General features: G+C 41.2%; 1 protein-coding gene across 1 annotated transcript in view; it reads right to left on the reverse strand.

Moving 5' to 3' along the window:
* The window catches only part of LOC137422976 (integrin alpha-L), a gene marked incomplete in the record, with an annotated part of 211,928 nt that overhangs the window by 2,935 nt on the left and 188,228 nt on the right, over positions 1 to 20,765 (reverse strand). The window contains 5 exon segments of the mRNA XM_078771064.1: positions 438 to 548; positions 2,633 to 2,731; positions 8,028 to 8,144; positions 8,369 to 8,431; positions 14,081 to 14,182. Coding sequence (XP_078627190.1) covers positions 438 to 548; positions 2,633 to 2,731; positions 8,028 to 8,144; positions 8,369 to 8,431; positions 14,081 to 14,182 — 492 coding nt within the window.

The following is a 20,765-nucleotide window of genomic DNA, read 5'->3' on the forward strand; positions in this document are numbered from 1 at the left end:
AAAAAATTATAGGAGCCGGATCCGGAACTTCACCAAAATCTAATCATTTCGTCGGTGTCACAACTGTCACATACGCTACATTGCTGCCAAATTTCGTCCGAATCCGTCCACAACTTTTTGAGATATTTTGTTCACAAACGGACACACAGACAAACAGACAGACAGGGGTGAAAACATAACATCCATCCACGTTTGGTGGCGGAGGTAACAATGGTGTTAGGAAGTTAATGCCATGAACATTCCATAACCAAATTTACTCTGCCCTCCTATTCATTTTCATGCTTGCATGCCGATACTGAAGATGCCTGCCAAATAACCAATAATGGATTGCAAATCAACTCAAACATATTCATTCCCAATTACAAAGGACCTATAAAACATGACCTTGGGAGGGGAAGGAGGATATATAACAAGAAGATCAAAAAGCAAAGATGCACCTTGTAACAAGCAGCAACTACCAGCAGGAGTAGCAATAACCCACCACCAGCACTCAGTCCAATGATGAGCAGGAAATTGTGCATCAACTGCACACTAACCACGATCTTCACCTGCACACATTGAGAACAACCTTAATGACAATCACAGTGAGAATTTCTACTGTGTAACAACATATTATAAACTCTCCCACATGTGCAATGAAGCTGACTTGATGGGCCTATCATCATCCAATCACAGACAGCTCAGTGGTCTCTGTCTTCCACAGTCTCCTTTCCGGTCTGACACCTGCTGCACTTTCTGTGCTCTATCCTCCCCCATCCCATCTCCTCAAGTTTGCTTTCCCAGAATGCTGTATGCCAGCAACCCCATTCTGGTGAAACTTTAAAAACTCCAGAACCAATGCTCACCTGCCCTCACTTGTTCCTCTTTTTCCCCACCTCTGGAACCAACTTCCGCAGTCTCTTCATTCTCATTCTTCTCTCCAAGGTTAGGACACCCGTTCACCACCATCTCAGATCAACTCCTATCCAAATGAATGATTGTGTGTAGACCCATTAATTAATCCAAGTTTCTAGTTTTTCCTTCCTAAGGCTGTAATGCCTCCATCTTGTTCACCCCACGTGTCCTCCCCTAGCCCTCATTCTTACACGCAGCCCTTATCTCTCAAAGTCTCCCTTTATTTTGTCCATCATCCCTGCTGTTGATGCTTCCCCTTCTCTTGCTATTGTTCACTTTCTATTGTCCTATTTCTATTGTTGTATTGTTCTCTTTCGTTCTGTCATATCCTGACCCATTGTATGTTCTAGGTCCTCCATGAGCCTCGACATTGTAGACAAAAAACCAAAAATGTAAAACACATCACATCAGCTATTTCCAATACTGTTCTCAATAATCAGCTATTTTTCGCATCGCCTTCCACAAAAAAAAAAAGTGTTGCAAAACTTCCTGATGGCAGTCATCTCACTTCTGTCATCTGCAACAGTGTGTAAGGGACGTCACTGGGCATACAATCCCTATTCTGTGACAACAATTATTGCACTTCATGCAGGATTCCACAGTTTTCATAGCAGCAAATATTCTTTATATATTTGACAGTAAACTTCTATTTTGTTGCTGTGTAGTTGGACTGTTGGGCTTTTATTACCACTTATTGGAGAGATACTAAAGTGTTAGCATTATGGGGGGGGGGGGGGGGGGGGGTGGAATCTGTTAATGGACCTTTGCGGCAATTCTTGCAGAAATAGTCCTGATAACTAGTTGCTTGTTTCTTGCAAAGAGTTATGTTTTATCTTTAATGATATGAATTGTTCAATAAACAGGTGTAGTCTTTGTCTTCATCTTACTATAATTCAACAAATGTCTGTCCGTCTGTCTGTTTCCAGGTGCCGCAAAAACGGCTGAATCGATCGCAACGAAATTTTGGGTGGGTAATCCTGGGACCCTCTGGAGTAAAATAGGCTTTTTTGTTTTTTCCAATTTTCCAATTTTCCAGTTTTTCCAAACACGATGGAATAATATTTACCGATATGAACAGTGATGTGGCTTTTATTGAAATTCTACAAATACTGTTTAGATTTTGATGATTTGCGTGTGATATGATATAACGGATGTTTATATAAATCGTTTAAAAAAAAAAAAGCCTTCAATTTCTGATATATTGCCTTTTCATTTGGGCCTCCTAATTGAAGCCCTGCCCGTAGGGCAGGTACCGTTGCTAGTTCATATAATGCAACACAGGGCTGCGTGGGATGGCCTCGTTGATTGGGGGCAAGGCCGTGCCGCTGATGTGGTGCCCTCTGCTGGTTGGGGCAGGAATTTGTAATATGTTCATGGTGCCGGTGATGGCTCGCCTACTCTTCGCGAAGGACACCACCGTGGGGTCTTTAACGTCCACCAACAAATGCCGGAGACGGGAAATGGAATGCCCATTTGACATCCGTCTGAGGGATGATACATTGATGATGATGACACATTGAGGGCACACACATTGATGAATCACTCTGCCAGTAAAATACCAGGATGAGAGTTTATGGCTCAAAAGGGATTCGAACCCAGTCTAGACAGCTGAGAAGTGAATGTGCTTATCTCTAGACCATCCAATCAGCCCATAACCCAAGTGCTATACAGTCACTCTTACATTTGCTACATTCCTGTTTATGAGTGGTGCGTTGCTGACTTGTGGATACCTTATTACCTGAGCATGGTGCTGAGACTCTTCTTTGATGGACACAAAAAGAGAGTTGTTGAGATGTAGCCGCCCACTTGTTTCCAAGTCATAATTACCATTGTTATTCTGAGAATGGGAGAGACAATTAAAGCAAAGTAAAAAAAAACAATACAAGTTCAGCAACACTTGCAATCCACATCCATCCATATTTTACCTTATTGCAAAATTAATGCATTCAAAATATTTTGACCTTAGTTATCCCATCTCATCTGAGAGCACTATCTACAAAACAAACAGTAAGTTCTTTTTTCTGTATGAAATGCATTCCTTATCTAGTGTGGATAGGTGCACTTCGATTAATAAAACCCTCATTGCTTTATTTCACTGGTATAAGTTTGAGTCACAGCAGGGTTTGTCAAATAACAGATGAGGTCAACACAATATTTCTCAAGGTATGCTAACTTGGAAACTTACTTTGTAGAAAAACATATCCTTCAGCACGCGGCATTGCAAGGGTTATACAGCGCCTGGAGATGGCATAGGAAAGGAGCGGTGTACAATATCCTTCATAGCCCAATCACTTGGTTACTGTCGTGTCCAAATATCAGCCTTGTAGCCAAAAGGTGCCTGACATATTGCCCAGGTGAGAAAGGAGGTAAATAAGTACTTAATGAATCGATAATAATTAAGTAACTAATAAATTAATTGATTAATCATAAAACGAAAAATACCGTTTTTTATAAAGTACCTGCTCACTATTGTTCCCAAATTTCAGCTTCCTAGCTCAAAGGATGGCTGAGATATAGCCCCGACAAACAAGAAAGAAAACAAGTACAGATACATTCAAAGTCCACCGCCCCAATGCCAAATAATTAAATATCCTCCGGCGCCCGGCAATACCGCAGTGCACCTCATTGAGGCTGCATTGGGAGGGAGAGGTGTACACTAATTGATTGATGAATCGTATAATTAAAATCAATAAAAGATTATCACAAAATATTTTCGTAATCAATTGGCTAATAGCATAACTAAACCACTAGTGTTTCATCCGAAGATGTATCTTTTAGAAATTTAATTAAATAAGTCATTAATAAAAAATAATTAATTAATCGATTAATCAATAAATAATTAATCGATTAAATGATTAATCAATAAATCAAAAATATCCTTGATAGCCACATCACTTTGTCACTGTGATGTCCAAATATTAGCTTCCCAGCTCAAAAGGTGCCTGAGATATTGGCCAAATGAGAAAGAAAATAAATAAATGATTAGTGATGAAAATAAATAAATAATAATCATTAAAAAATGAAATTATTAATCAATTTCGCTCTTTCACGAGCCTCGATCTTGTATACAAAAAAAAAAAAAAAAAAAAAAATTCGGTCACAGAACACAGAAACCACCACCATTTCATCAGAATCTGTAATAGTCAGGCAGATAGGTGTAACAATTGTGGGTTTATACGTACAAGCATGAAATTTGGCACAGTCATAGATAATAGTCTAATGAATAATTCCAGATATGGACCCACCGCGAAAACGTCCTATGGTAGCCTAAAATGGCCGCTTTTAGTCTAGTGGCTAGATAGGGGTCTCATGCACCCCCCCCCCCCCCCCCGAAATATACTTCTCATTGGTGTCTATAGATAGGAAAAAATGTGTAGAAAATGATTTGCTATGTTAAATAGTTGAAAAAATGTCCCACGTATCATTTTAATGCAAATTAGTGCAAATTAGCAAATTAAATAAAGTGCAAATTAGCAAATTAAATAAAGTTTTTATTAAACCAAGTTAAACAAGAAAACTAGAACGGGCACTCGGTAGAGCGCATACCTTCGCCGCAGCTACTGTTCTGTACTTGGTAAAAATACGATTTTGACCTTTTCGTGACCTTGACCTTGACCTTTGACCCGATTGCTCCCAAAATCTAATCAAATGTGTCCCGTATAATAACCAATCATCCCACCAAATTTCATGCAATTCGGTTGAATACTTTTTGAGTTATGCGAATAACATACACACACACACACAGACATACAAATAAATACACAGCGATCAAAACATAACCTTCCGCTTTTGCGAAGGTAATAAAACCAAGCATGTCCCCCGTCTTTATCTCAGCTTGGGAAGTTACGACTGGGAACCAAATCAGATCTATTGGTGTGTCTAGAGAGTTGCGCAGAGGTCAGAGGTGATGCTCCAAAACCAGATACTGACGTCACTATCCTTGACGGGGCAGTGTTGGTGAACGTTCTGAAACCAGTTGCTGCCAAAACCTTTGATGATTATGCACTTAAAGTATTCTTGCCACACATACAAGGTCACTTGCAAAGAGCCTGTCGTGTGGATATAGTCTGGGACCAGTACCGTGACAACAGCCTGAAATCTCAAGCCAGGGACAAACGTGGGAAAGGCATTCGAAGGAGAGTTGACGGATCCACTGTTCTTCCAGGAAATTGGCAGCATTTCCTGAGAATTGATGCAAACAAAACAGAACTGTTTGCCTTCTTGACAAAACACATCACACATCTTGTATCAGATAAGCAGATAGTCACCACGGATGGTTCAGATGTGACGTGCATTCCCGCATGCGACACCAGTCATCTTGCCCCATGTGACCATGAGGAGGCTGATACACGAATGATGATACATCTCGCGGATGCAGTCCGTGATGGATTTCAGAAAATTCTTCTGCGTACGGTGGATACAGATATAGTGGTATTGGCTGTGGCAGCAACAACCAAACTCAAAATCCAGGAGCTTTGGGTGGCCTTTGGGACAGGCCAGCACTTCAGGTATATTCCAGCACATGAAATTGCAGCATTCCTCGGACCAGATAAGTCACAGGCCCTCCCGATGTTCCATGCATACACAGGGTGTGACACAGTCTCGTCATTTAATACACGGGGCAAGAATACAGCCTGGGATACCTGGAAAGTATTTGACGAATTGACGCCAGCGTTAGTTCATCTCTCCACGGGGACAGCAGACATCTCTGATGACGTTGTGGCAGTGCTCGAGCGGTTCACCATTCTTCTCTACGATCGCACCAGCAATCTCGTCAACATAGACGAAGCTCGACAGGCACTCTTCACGAAGAAAGGACGAGCCATGCAAGCTATTCCCCCTACCAGAGGAGCCCTGGTACAACAAATCAAGAGGGCTGTGTACACGGGTGGCCACTGCTGGGGAAACATGCTCAAGGTTGTTATGGATCTGCCCTCACCTGGGGATTGGGGATGGATCGATCCCCACAACTGGAAACCCCTGTGGTCCATGCTTCCTGAAGCCAGCATTTCATCAAGGGAGCTGATTTGTTGTAAATGCAAAAAGGGTTGCAAGGGACGATGCAAGTGCAAACAAGCTAGTTTGAAATGTACCGCTTTGTGCCAGTGCGGTGGAGAAAATTGTGACGTATAAACAAGATCAAACTGGAACTATCTAGTAATATAAGTTACCGTTACAGTGCTTGGTGGGTTAATTGACATTGCTGGCAACACAAATGCAAATTGTGGTCATTTGGAGAATACAATTATGGCATATATGTGTATCTAGAGTCATTTCATTAGAACATAAAGAAGCATTTGTGTCGTCCGGTAAAAAATAATCGCGGTCAAAACGGCCATTTTGTAAAATGGCCGCCATGGCTACCATAGGACGTTTTCGCGGTGGGTCCATATCTGGAATTATTCATTAGATTATTATCTATGACTGTGCCAAATTTCATGCTTGTACGTCTAAACCCACAATTCTTATGATGGATACACCTATCTGCCTGACTATAACTGATTTATTTTTTTTAGTAATTAATCGAATAATTAAATAATTAATCGATTAATTGATTAATTGATTAATCAATAAATCAAAAATATCCTTGATAGCCACATCACTTGGTCACTAATGTCCAAATATTAGCTTACCAGCTCAAAAGGTGCCTGAGATATTGGCCAAATGAGAAAGAAAATAAATAAATGATTAATAATGACAATAAATAAATAATAATCATTAAAAAATTAAATTATTAATCAATTCGGTCACAGAACACATAAACCACCACCATTTCATCCGAATCTGTAACTAAAAAAAAAAAAAGTTTTAGTCATTAATCAAATAATTAAATAATTAATCGATTAATTGATTAATTGATTAATTAATAAATCAAAAATAGCCTTTGCAGCCAAATCACCTGGTCATTGGCATGTCCAAATATCAGCTTCCTAACTCAAAAGGTGCCTGAGTTAATGGTCAGAAGAGAAAGGAAATTTGATTAATTAAATAAGTACTTCATTAATCGCTAATAATTAAATAACTCCTCAATTATTTGATTAATCAAAAAACAAAAAATACCGTTTTTGACCAAGGGTTTGCTCACTATTGTGCCGAAATTTCAGCTTCCCAGCTCAAAGGGTGGCTGAGATATCGTCCAGATAAACAAACAAGAAAACAAGAAAGAAAACAATAAAACAAGAAAGAAAACAAACAAACAGAGTGAAAACTGAGTACTCCCTTTCAGCATGTGTCACTGCCGAGCCCCCTTCGGTGCCCGGCAATGACGATTTGCAATGCCTGGAGATGGCATAGGAAAGGTGCGGTGTACAACAAGAAAGCAAGAAAACAAACAAACAAACAGAGTGAAAACTGAGTACTCCCTTTCAGCGTGCGTCACTGCCGAGCCCCCTTCGGTGCCCAGCAATGACGATTTGCAATGCCTGGAGATGGCATAGGAAAGGTGTGGTGTACAACAGAGTGAAAACTGAGTACTCCCTTTCAGCGTGCGTCACTGCCGAGCCCCCTTCGGTGCCCGGCAATGACGATTTGCAATGCCTGGAGATGGCATCGGAAAGGTGTGGTGTACAACAGAGTGAAAACTGAGTACTCCCTTTCAGCGTGCGTCACTGCCCAGCCCCCTTCGGTGCCCAGCAATGACGATTTGCAATGCCTGGAGATGGCATAGGAAAGGTGCGGTGTACAATATGAGGGTAATAGCATTGACCCCCTGCCGCTCCCGTAGTGAGCGGGTGTACTAGTCTTTTAAATGCAGAGTAAAGGTGAGTACATCTATTAAATACATCGTACAATGTGAGTACGCACATGAGGTATATAGTAAAATTTAGTGGATTAAAATATCACATACAATCTTTGCTTTCACGAAAGAAGTTTAACCATATTTCAAATTCATATTATTTACTCACCTGCTTAGTGTGAAATAAAAATCCACCCTCAGAGTGTAAATAAATAATGTAAGTAAATAGTAAATAAAATGAGTTACTATTTGCCAACTGCGGCACAAATCTTTCCATTTTTCTCTGCAGCACGAAAGTGCAAGATCCATCAAAGCAATAATGCTGTGCTGACACTAACCACACACCGCCTAAATGAAGACCACTGCTCAAGGTGTTGAACAGGACATGTAGCCATACCTTGGTGAAAGCTTTGGTCAGGACTGTGAGTGTGAGACTGACATCGATGTCCTCAGATGCACGCAGTAATTCAACCGACTTGCACGTTATGAGGAAGCAGTGTTGCGTCCCACAAATCTGAAGACCAGAAGAGAATCCGCAAGTAAACCTGACAACCAAGACTTTAATGCTCCAAACAATAACAATTTACCTTTCAAATCCAAAATGTACACCGAGTTGTGCTTTTGATTGTTTAACATTTTGTACATTTTTTTTTACAACCGTGCTAGTATTTATCTCCACACTTATTATAAAATTTGTCTCCAATTGATCTTCATAGTGTTAAAGATGAAAAGTCTTACCTCCTCTCCATCAAACTTGAGGTCCTCACGTGAAGGTTTTCTTGGTACTGAACACTCCACCGTCTGTTTGTACACAGGTACAGCCACACCGCGCTTCCTTCAATCAATGTACAACCTATAATAGCATCGGATTAACTGCTACCTACCACCTGATACAGTCATAACTAGATCGGCACTCCGTAGAGAGCATACAGTCACGTGAAAAAGTAAGTACACCCCATGTAAAGTTTTGACTCTTTCAACATATTTCAACATACAGCTACTTGATCTTCATTTCAACAATATTGATAGATAAAGGTGATATAATATAACAAATATCATGAAACATTTACATTTTGTAGTCCATTGTATAATTAAAAAATATATAAATGCAAATTTCGCATGTGGAAAAAGTAAGTACACCCTTGGCTCTAATAGGTGGTATTGCCCCCTTTGGCAGAAACAACCTCAAGTAGGCGTTTCTTATAACTGTCTACCAGTCTCTGACATCGACTGGGAGAAATTTTTGCCCACTCCTCCATGCAGAATTCTTTCAGCTGTGCGATGTTTGAGGGGTTTCTTGCATGCACAGCTCGTTTCAAATCCCCCCACAACATCGCGATGGGATTTAGATCTGGGCTTTGACTTGGCCATTCCAGAACCCTCCATTTCTTTCTTTTCAGCCATTCCTTGGTGGATTTACTGGTATGTTTAGGGTCATTGTCATGTTGCAAGGTCCACCTTCGGTTGAGCTTCAACTTTCCGACAGATGGCCTCACATTATCCTCAAGCACCCTCTGGTACAATGAAGAATTCATAGTGGATTATATGATGGTGAGCTGCCCAGGCCCTGATGCAGCAAAGCTGCCCCAAACCATAATATTTCCACCACCATGCTTTACAGTTGGTATCAGGTTCTTGTGGTCAAATGCTGTCTTTGGTTTTCGCCAAACATGTCTTCTGGTACTGTGCCCAAATAGCTCTACCTTTGACTCATCTGTCCAGAACACATTGTTCCAGAAGTGCTGGTCTTTGCTGAGGTGTTCATTGGCAAACTTTATTCTTGCCCTGATGTTCTTTCTGGACAGCAAAGGTTTCCTCCGAGCACACCTCCCATGTAGATCAAATTTGTGCAGCCTCTTTCTAATGGCAGACTTGTGCACTTTGACATCAGCAGTGGCAAGAGCTACCTGTAGGTCGCCGTGATGACATTCTGGGGTTCTTCGAGACTTCTTTCAGCATTTTGCGGTCTGCTCTCGGGCTGAACTTGCTGGGGCGGCCTAGCCTGAACAAGTTGGCAGTTGTTTGGAATCTTCTCCACTTGTCGATGATCTTCCAGACAGTCGAATGATTGATTTCAAATTGTTTGGAGATCTTTTTAAATCCCTTCCCAGACCCGTAGGCATCTATAACCTTCTTTCTGAAGGCCTCAGAGAGCTCCTTTGATCTAGGCATGGTGACGCCACACACTTCAACAACAAAGAGCAAACCAAACTAAATGTCTGAGGTTTAAATAAGACAGGTTCCTCCAAGATCCTCTCTAACGATGTTCTATTCATTTGCGCCTGAGCTTGTGCACCTGATTCTAATTTTAGGCATTTGAAGTCGTGATAAATGTAGGGGTGTACCTACTTTTTCCACATGCGAAATTTGCATTTATGTTTTTTTAAATTATACAATGGACTACAAAATGTAAATGTTTCATGATATTTGTTATATTATATCACCTTTATCTATCAATATTGTTGAAATGAAGATCAAATAGCTGTATGTTGAAATATGTTGAAAAAATCAAAAACTTTACATGGGGTGTACTTACTTTTTCACGTGACTGTACCTCCAGAAGGCTGAACAGTTTACGTTTTGTATCCACTGATAGCTCGGATATTGATCCGGACATGAACCAAAACATAAATCGGCTTATTCTTGACAACTACCCACTCATCCATCAAGTTGTCATAAGTCGTCCACAACTTTTTGAAATATGATGTTATATGTCGTTTTTCACCTGATCTCTCAATGGTGAAAAATCACTTAATAATTTAAAAATTCTCATATCTGGATCCATATTCGGATCTTCACCAATATCGAACCGAATCGTCCTTGTCAGACACTCAACCGGTCCACCAAGTTTCGTCCAAATCCGTCCATAACGTTTTGAGATATTGTGCTATATATTGGTGTTAGCCCAATCAATCACTCGTGAAAAATCACCAAAAAAATGATCTGATCCGGATTTGAATCTTCACCAAAATAGAATCAATTCAAATGAACACTTTTTGAATAGTCGGAATTGCTGTTGATGTCAATTTCGCAGTTAAAAATTTGAAATTTGGTTCAAGTGAAGAGATGCTCGAGCTTTGCGGAAATTAAATTAAGGCACGAACACTGGCATTCATAAGCATTGCAATGTATACAGGAATACAGCGATTCGTAGGTATGAAGATCAGTTGCATTTCCAATTGTAGATATGAAGCTTTATTGTACAGAAACCGACCTGTTCTGAAGCAAGACATACTTAAGTTGAGTGGACAAAATGGCAGAATTAAGACCTCAAGCAGAGGCATAGATGCAGGCTGACCAAAGGTAAGCCTGTTCGCATAAATTATTTTCACAAACAAACCCCAAAACCCAGTTCACACCCAAACACCCAGTTTTCATTCATGCATTACCTTGGAGTTGCCTTAGTATGCATGCTGAGTTTGGGGCCGTTAGGTTTCATGGTTTTGGAGGTTATTTATTTATTAATTTTTTAATACTTTTTGAGTATATTTTTGTATATTTTTTGAGTTATGCAGGAGACTAATCGCACAAACACACACACACACACACACACTACCTTTTATTATATATATTGTTATGAATTTTGGGTAAGGACATATATAGATCCAGGTATATCTGCGTAGGTATTATGCTACGGCTGTCGGGATAGGGAATCATCACCTGTAATAAGTTTGTTTAGGCGGTTTGTTCGGTTTAAGTGTATATTCGTGGTCATACAAGGATGGCCATGTGATAGGTAGTATAGGGACTATGCTAATTCCCCAGTATGTCAAACATGTGATCATTCCGGTGTCCCGTATGGCAATGCACTCATATCCATTTGTTAGGCCCAATAGTGCACCACATTAATTAAATCCCCCCTCCGCCACAATAACTTACGGAAAAACAGACAGGAAGCGACCACACACTATGGCGGCATGGCAAGCAGACATTGACCAGGCAGGAAATAGCCATGCCCAGAAGGACTGTGATTGGTCAGGGGAGGGGCAGGAAACTTCCCCGTGATTGGTGGAAGGAAGGTGGAAGGAGCGACACACTGATTGGCCACCGACAGATGGCATAACACCAAAGGCGCGAAGCGCTCGGCCAATCAGGGAGGAGGGCGCGAAACACGTGCAAGAAGTGACGCACCGGTTGGAGGGGAAGAGAGCTGATGTCACAAGACGGGCAGTTAAACCACTCCTTGGCCGACATTGCCTCCCTCGCGTCTTTGGAGTCGTTCCTGCCCGGACCTCTCTTCCCTTCTTGCCTTCTCTTCCCGTTTGGACCTTGGCTTGTTGGGCGACGACGGACGGTGGAGCATCGACGATCCTCCTTACCTGCGTTTGTGTATGGGACCGAGCATGCAAACAAGGCTTGCCGTGCAGTGGCGTACGTTGGCCTAGTGGAGCGCGACCAAGGAAGCCTTGAGGCCTGGTGAACGGAGGCGTGGGGAGGCCTGCTTCACGCCAACACCGGTGCCTTACGGAGCCTGAACGGCCCAATGATTCCTGATGGATGCTGCATCCAGACAGAGATAAGCTACACCACACAAACACAATGATTGCTTTTCATTAATTCTTCCTGTGTCCGTTGTATAAGTCTGGTGTGGGGACGTACCGATATAGGGGTTTAGTTCTTACCGGCGCGTTTCTTTGTTCTCGGGTTCCATTGAATAAATATTCCTTTTGTACATTTTACATCCGTCCCGGGTTGAATTGATTTGCAGGGTGAAGACGCCTGCGTGCGGCGGCCGTAAAGGTGTTGGTATTCTTCTTCTTCCTGCTCACGTATCGTCCGCCATCAATTGGAAACGCCTCAAAGTAAGCTCGATTAGCCATCCGTGGACGCTCTGTCTTAATAGAGCAATCCACAGGACAACTGGTTTCAGGGAGTGAGATTCGGACCTGATGGACAATTATTTTGTCCGCGGCTGAGATCCACACAGCCGAGTGTACACCGCGCTCGACATTCGGACACACATTTTTCGTAGTCAGAGGAGCTATAAATTGTTTAGTAATTGGTGTGCGAGACGCGAGCATTGCGCCGCTAAATTTAAATTTTTATTCTTCTGAGGTAAAATACGCGAGCGGGAAATGCTTTAGCCAACAGCGTAATGGCGGACGCTGAATTGTGCGCGCAGGATGGAGATGCCGAGGAGGTTCGAAGTGAGCTCATTAATAGATGGGGTGGAGCATAGGAATGGAACCTCCCCCACTATAGAGACGGCTCCGATGGATTTTCAGGCCATGATGAATTTTATGAGGCAAATGGAGGAGCGACAGAATGAGCGCAGTGAACGAATGGAAAACAAAATGGATGCTCGGAGAGAGCGAATGGAAAATCAAATTGATGGATTTAAATGGGAAACGAAGGACAAAATGTCCTTCATTTCGTCCCGGGATGAATTGATTTGCAGGGTGAAGACGCCTGCGTGCGGCGGCCGAAAAGGTGAGTCGGTATTCTTCTTCTTCTTCCTGCTCATATATCGTCCGCCATCAATTGGAAATGCCTCAAAGTAAGCTCGATTAGCCATCGGTGGACGCTGTCTTAATAGAGCCATCCACAGGACAATATATATATATATATATATATATATATATATATATATATATATATATATATATATATATATATATATATATATATATATATATATATATATATATATATATATAATATATAACTGTAAGAAATAGTAGAAACTCCAAAGTACGAGCAGGGCGTCTCATTTGTATTGAATAAATAATCGTTAGATTAAATAAGACGCGGACGTAGCTTCAGGACGTCGATCTTTAATTGTCGAGAAGCTTTCGACCAACAAAGGTCTTCTTCTGAGTCAGCCCCAAGTTCAACGGAAGTGACCGTTTGCGTTACAGTTAGGGTGCCTATATATTTGTTTTTTTGTTTTTTTATATATATTTGTATATATATATATTTGTATTTTTTTTAATTTAAATTTCAGGTGAAGCAAGTTTCGGTTCTCATAGCATTAACCAATCAACAAAATGAGCAATATTTTTTTATTATTACAAAGTCAAGGCCTGTGAAAGTGCTGGAACATAGAATAGATCAGGATTTTTAAAATAATGACTTGTTAAAAACCAATCCTAGCAGGAACGGCGCTACACGATACATGCTTACAAAGATAATTTGTCACTTACACCGAAGCAAATGGGGCTATGAAAGTTTTTAACTATCAGAAAAATTTCCAGTTACGCCGCAAGTACAACCACTCAGTTTGAACTCATTCCATCCAGCAGTTTGGGAGTGCATAGACGTCAGACAGATACACAAAAGACAAACTGAGTGCTAGCTTTGTGTAATAGATATAAACACACATGTACATGGTTGAGATGTATTTTGCTTTATTGAAATAGTGAGGAGAAGCTTGCACTGACACACCTCAGAGGTATTGGGGAAGCTTACATTTTGATTGCAATGTATATGTTGTGATTTGTATTTCCGTACCTTGGAAGCCCTTTGGAATTGAAGGGCAGGTGCTCCATCAAAATTCCCTGGCAGGAGGAAGTCCAGGTAAAAAGAAACTGCTTCTTGCCCTTGATTTAACACCTGACCAAGGCAAGCAGTGGCAATCATGTCATCATACTAAAATATGCAATTTCGTGTCTGTCTGTCTGACGATACATTCAATCGTTACTTATCCAATGTCAACCAATTTTGACAGAGATATTAGTGTCACACGACATACAGTCACGTGAAAAAGTAAGTACATCCCATGTAAAGTTTTGACTTTTTCAACATATTTCAACATACAGCTATTCGATCTTCATTTCAACAATATTGATAGATAAAGGTGATATAATATAACAAATATCATGAAACATTTACATTTTGTAGTCCATTGTATAATTTAAATAAACATAAATGCAAATTTTGCATGTGGAAAAAGTAAGTACACCCTTGGCTCTGATAGGTGGTATTGCCCCCTTTGGCAGAAACGACCTCAAGTAGACGTTTCTTATAACTATCTACCAGTCTCTAACATCGACTGGGAGACATTTTTGCCCACTCCTCCATGCAGAATTATTTCAGCTGTGCGATGTTTGAGGGGTTTCTTGCATGTACAGCTCGTTTCAAATCCCCCCACAACATCTCGATGGGATTTAGATCCGGGCTTTGACTTGGCCATTCCAGAACCCTCCATTTCTTTCTTTTCAGCCATTCCTTGGTGGATTTACTGGTATGTTTAGGGTCATTGTCATGTTGCAAGGTCCACCTTCGATTGAGCTTCAACTTTCCGACAGATGGCCTCACATTATCCTCAAGCACTCTCTGGTACAATGAAGAATTCATAGTGGATTCTATGATGGTGAGCTGCCCAGGCCCTGATGCAGCAAAGCTGCACCAAACCATAATATTTCCACCACCATGCTTTACAGTTGGTATCAGGTTCTTGTGGTCAAATGCTGTCTTTGGTTTTCGCCAAACATGTCTTCTGGTACTGTGGCCAAATAGCTCTACCTTTGACTCATATTTCCAGAGCACATTGTTCCAGAAGTGCTTGTGTTTGCCTCGGTGTTCATTGGCAAACTTTAGTCTTGCCCTGATGTTCTTTATGGACAGCAAAGGTATCCCCCTGGCACACCTCCCATGTAGATCAAATTTGTGCAGCCTCTTTGTAATGGTAGACTCGTGCACTTTGACATCAACAGTGGCAAGAGCTACCTGAAGGTCCCGTGATGACATCCTGGGGTTCTTAGAGACTTCTTTCAGCATCTTGCGGTCTGCTCTCAGGCTGAACTTGCTGGGGTGGCCTGGCCTGAACAAGTTGGCAGTTGTTTGGAATCTTCTCCACTTGTAGATGATCTTCCGGACAGTCGAATGATTGATTTCAAATTGTTTGGAGATCTTTTTAAATCCCTTCCCAGACTGGTAGGCATCTATAACCTTCTTTTTGAAGGCCTCAGAGAGCTCTTTTGATCGAGGCATGGTGACGCCGCACACTTCAACAACAAAGAGCAAACCAAACTAAATGTCTGAGGTTTAAATATGACAAGTTCCTCCAAGATCCTCTCTAACGATGTTCTAATCATTTGCACCTGAGCTGGTGCACCAGATTCTAATTTTCGGTATTTGAAGTAGTGATAAATGTCGGGGTGTACTTCCTTTTTCCACATGCAAAATGTGCATTTATGTTTATTTAAATTATACAATGGGCTACAAAATGTAAATGTTTCATGATATTTGTTGTGTTATATCACCTTTATCTATCAATATTGTTGAAATGAAGATCGAATAGCTGTATGTTGAAAAAGTCAAAACTTTACATGGGATGTACTTACTTTTTCAAGTGACTGTATGTTGTAGCGATGTAACTTCCACCCCACACCCAGTTTTCACCACACACAACACACAACATATTTCACATTTAACTTCCACCCCACACAACAAAAAAGGGGGTCTCCCTGCCAAGGGGTTGCGTGTTGAGGTGTATATCCGTGTTAAGATAGCTTTGTCGTGGCGTTTTTCCAAAGCCTAATCTCACAACAAAAGCAACAACAATGATAATGATAATGGCATAATATTAATGTTATTACAAAATAATATTACTATTTGGACGAATAATATCAACCTCCCCAAGTGGTTTTTCGTCCTTCAACAAACGCCGTGTTAACATGTGTAACTAGAACGGCACTCAGTAGAGAGCATACCTCCACCTGGTAGGCCATATCACTTAAAAAAAATTCTACTAGCTGGATTGAACATTCATATTCTTCACCAAAATTGAATCGATTCTTCCTTGTCACACACACAACCTGTCCAACAAGTTTTGTCCAAATCCGTCCACACCTTTTTGAGATATCCTGCTATGTATTGTTGTTGGCCCTATCTCCCAATGGTGAAGAATCAATTTTAAAATTTTAGTAGCCGGATCCGAATCCGGATCCTCACCAATATCTAATCATTTCGTCCTTTTGACATACGCGACATCTCTGCCAAATTTTGTCCGAATCTGTCCACAACGTTTTGAGATATTTTGTTCACAAACAAACAGACAGACATGGGTGAAAACATAACCTCCATCCACCTTTGGTGGCGGCGGTAAATAGCTTATCGTGACGTTTCCGTGGGAGCAACAAGCCTCTACCGGAAGTAAAAAATATTATAAACCACAAACACGTATGATTACCTTTTGAAACAGTCGCTATTACTATTAAACACTAAACTGAAATAAATTTGGAGGAATACCGACATCCGTGAGGTAATCTATGCTCATCACGTCGATGATCGCACCTGATCGCAGATCTACTGCAGTCTATATACCCCACAAGGGTTAATAACATGACCCTTCCAGCCACTTTTCCAAGGCCGCCTCTAATAAACAAAAGCAATAACAACACTAATGATAATAGCATAATATTAATGTTATTACACAACAATATCCCCACTCCCCGAGGGGTTTTCAGATTTGCGATATTGTCCCTCCCCTCCAACCCCTCCTCCACCCCCCCCCCCCCCCCCAACCCCGACACACTCATGGAAGTAAATTTTATTATTGGGAATTAAGAATCGTGAGGCATGGTCTGATGGTTTCAATGACCTGATCTAACATAATGAAATGGAAAACCAAATACTACATTTGAATCATCAAAAGGAACCCGAATAAGCAAAGAGCAAAGATGGAGTCGTCAGGAGGAACCTGCATAAGCAAAGAGCAAAGAGCAAAGATGGAGTCATCAGTAAGAACCTGAATAAGCAAAGAGTAAAGATGGAGTCATCAGGAGGAACCTGAATAAGCAAAGAGCAAAGATGGAGTCATCAGAAGGAAACTGAATAAGCAAAGAGCAAAGAGCAAAGATGGAGTCATCAGTAGGAACCTGAATAAGCAAAGAGCAAAGATGGAGTCATCAGAAGGAAACTGAATAAGCAAAGAGCAAAGACCAAAGATGGAGTCATCAGGAGGAACCTGCATAAGCAAAGAGTAAAGAGCAAAGCTGGAGTCATCAGGAGGAACGTGCTTAAGCAAAGAGCAAAGAGCAAAGATTGAGTCATCAGGAGGAACCTGCATAAGCAAAGAGTAAAGAGCAAAGCTGGAGTCATCAGGAGGAACCTGCATAAGCAAAGAGCAAAGAGCAAAGATGGAGTCATCAGTAAGAACCTGAATAAGCAAAGAGTAAAGATGGAGTCATCAGGAGGAACCTGAATAAGCAAAGAGCAAAGATGGAGTCATCAGAAGGAAACTGAATAAGCAAAGAGCAAAGAGCAAAGATGGAGTCATCAGTAGGAACCTGAATAAGCAAAGAGCAAAGATGGAGTCATCAGAAGGAAACTGAATAAGCAAAGAGCAAAGACCAAAGATGGAGTCATCAGGAGGAACCTGCATAAGCAAAGAGTAAAGAGCAAAGCTGGAGTCATCAGGAGGAACCTGCTTAAGCAAAGAGCAAAGACAAAAGATTGAGTCATCAGGAGGAACCTGCATAAGCAAAGAGTAAAGAGCAAAGCTGGAGTCATCAGGAGGAACCCGAATAAGCAAAGAGCAAAGATGGAGTCGTCAGGAGGAACCTGCATAAGCAAAGAGCAAAGAGCAAAGATGGAGTCATCAGTAGGAACCTGAATAAGCAAAGAGCAAAGATGGAGTCATCAGAAGGAAACTGAATAAGCAAAGAGCAAAGACCAAAGATGGAGTCATCAGGAGGAACCTGCTTAAGCAAAGAGCAAAGAGGAAAGATGGAGTCATCAGGAGGAACCTGCATAAGCAAAGAGTAAAGAGCAAAGCTGGAGTCATCAGGAGGAACCTGCTTAAGCAAAGAGCAAAGAGCAAAAATTGAGTCATCAGGAGGAACCTGCATAAGCAAAGAGTAAAGAGCAAAGCTGGAGTCATCAGGAGGAACCTGCTTAAGCAAAGAGCAAAGATGGAGTCATCAGTAGGAACCTGCATAAGCAAAGAGCAAAGATGGAGTCATCAGTAGGAACCTGAATAAGCAAAGAGCAAAGATGGAGTCATCAGTAGGAACCTGAATAAGCAAAGAGCAAAGATTGAGTCATCAGTAGGAACCTGCATAAGCAAAGAGCAAAGATGGAGTCATCAGTAGGAACCTGAATAAGCAAAGAGCAAAGATGGAGTCATCAGTAGGAACCTGAATAAGCAAAGAGCAAAGAGAAAAGATGGAGTCATCAGTAGGAACCTGAATAAGCAAAGAGTAAAGATGGAGTCATCAGGAGGAACCTGCATAAGCAAAGAGTAAAGAGCAAAGATGGAGTCATCAGGAGGAACCTGCTTAAGCAAAGAGCAAAGAGCAAAGATGGAGTCATCAGGGGGAACCTGCATAAGCAAAGAGCAAAGCTGGAGTCATCAGGAGGAACCTGCTTAAGCAAAGAGCAAAGAGCAAAGATGGAGTCATCAGTAGGACCCTGAATAAGCAAAGAGCAAAGATGGAGTCATCAGTAGGAACCTGAATAAGCAAAGAGCAAAGATGGAGTCATCAGAAGGAACCTGAATAAGCAAAGAGCAAAGATGGAGTCATCAGTAAGAACCTGAATAAGCAAAGAGCAAAGATGGAGTCATCAGTAGGAGCCTGAATAAGCAAAGTGCAAAGATGGAGTCATCAGTAGGAACCTGAGTAAGCAAAGAGCAAAGATGGAATCATCAGTAGGAACCTGAGTAAGCAAAGAGCAAAGATGGAATCATCAGTAGGAACCTGAGTAAGCAAAGAGCAAAGATGGAGTCATCAGTAGGAACCTGAATAAGCAAAGAGCAAAGATGGAGTCATCAGGAGGATCCTGAATAAGCAAAGAGCAAAGAGCAAAGATGGAGTCATCAGTAGGACCCTGAATAAGCAAAGAGCAAAGATGGAGTCATCAGTAGGAACCTGAATAAGCAAAGAGCAAAGATGGAGTCATCAGAAGGAACCTGAATAAGCAAAGAGCAAAGATGGAGTCATCAGTAGGAACCTGAATAAGCAAAGAGCAAAGATGGAGTCATCAGTAAGAACCTGAATAAGCAAAGAGCAAAGATGGAGTCATCAGTAAGAACCTGAATAGGATTCGGGTTTTAGCTGCTACTCCACAACCTTCAAACACATCCAGGCGCAGCTAAATGAACCTCCCACAAAAATCTCTGCAAGAATTCACTTCTGCTTGGACAGATAGATGAAGAAAGAGAGAAATAAAGAAGAAGCAAGAATTAGAATGAATAAGGAAAAATGTGAAAAAGTAGAAAGAAATGTGAAAAACAAAGATCCCTAACTCTAAGCCCTAACGCATAGTCCTAACGCCTAGCCCTAACGCCTAGTCCTAATGCCTCGTCCTAACGCCTAGTCCTAATGCCTAGTCCTAATGCCTAGTCCTAACGCCTAGTCCTAACGCCTAGTCCTAACGCCTAGTCCTAGCGCCTAGCCCTAGCGCCTAGTCCTAACGCCTAGCCCTAACGCCTAGCCCTAGCTCCTAGCCCTAGCTCCTAGCCCTAACTCCTAACTCCTGAGTAAGCAAAGAGCAAAGATGGAGTCATCAGTAGGAATCTGAATAAGCAAAGAGCAAAGATTGAGTCATCAGTAGGAACCTGAGTAAGCAATGAGCAAAGATGGAGTCATCAGTCGGAACCTGAACTCCTAGCCCTAGAATAACATAATAAAAGTAATAGTAATAATTGGCAACAATAATAAGGATAACAAGACAGGAGACGACGATGGTTGACGAGCGAGCGGTATTCAATGACAAAGGTCAAAACCGTTATTGAAAATATATAGATAGGAATGTATTATCTGTTATGAGACTAGTTAGCTACACAATACCGAAAATTCCGTTCGATTCCGACAACTTTGAAAATTTCACCTTTGTGACCTTGAAATGTCAAAACAAAGGTTACTGACCTTGAAATGAGATAGAAAATAATGTATAATCAGTTATGAGTTTAATTAGCTACACAATACCGAAAATTCGGTTCGATTCCGACAACTTTGAAAATTTGACCTTTGTGACCTTCAAAGGTCAAAGGTCGAAGATTCTGAAATTTGTTGGAAAACTTGTATTTCATGATGTATGTGATAATATAAGATCATGTACGACATTTCACCCTATCAGGAAGCGAACAATGTCATAAAACCATCAAAAATAGACTTTTCTAAATTTCGTGACCTTGTGACCTTGACCTTGGGGCGAAAATGAAAAATCGAGCTCCGTGGGGCCAGACACA

This window comes from Myxine glutinosa, chromosome 1 (genome assembly GCF_964187855.1).
Source record: "Myxine glutinosa chromosome 1, kmMyxGlut1.1, whole genome shotgun sequence".
Lineage (NCBI taxonomy): Eukaryota > Metazoa > Chordata > Myxini > Myxiniformes > Myxinidae > Myxine > Myxine glutinosa.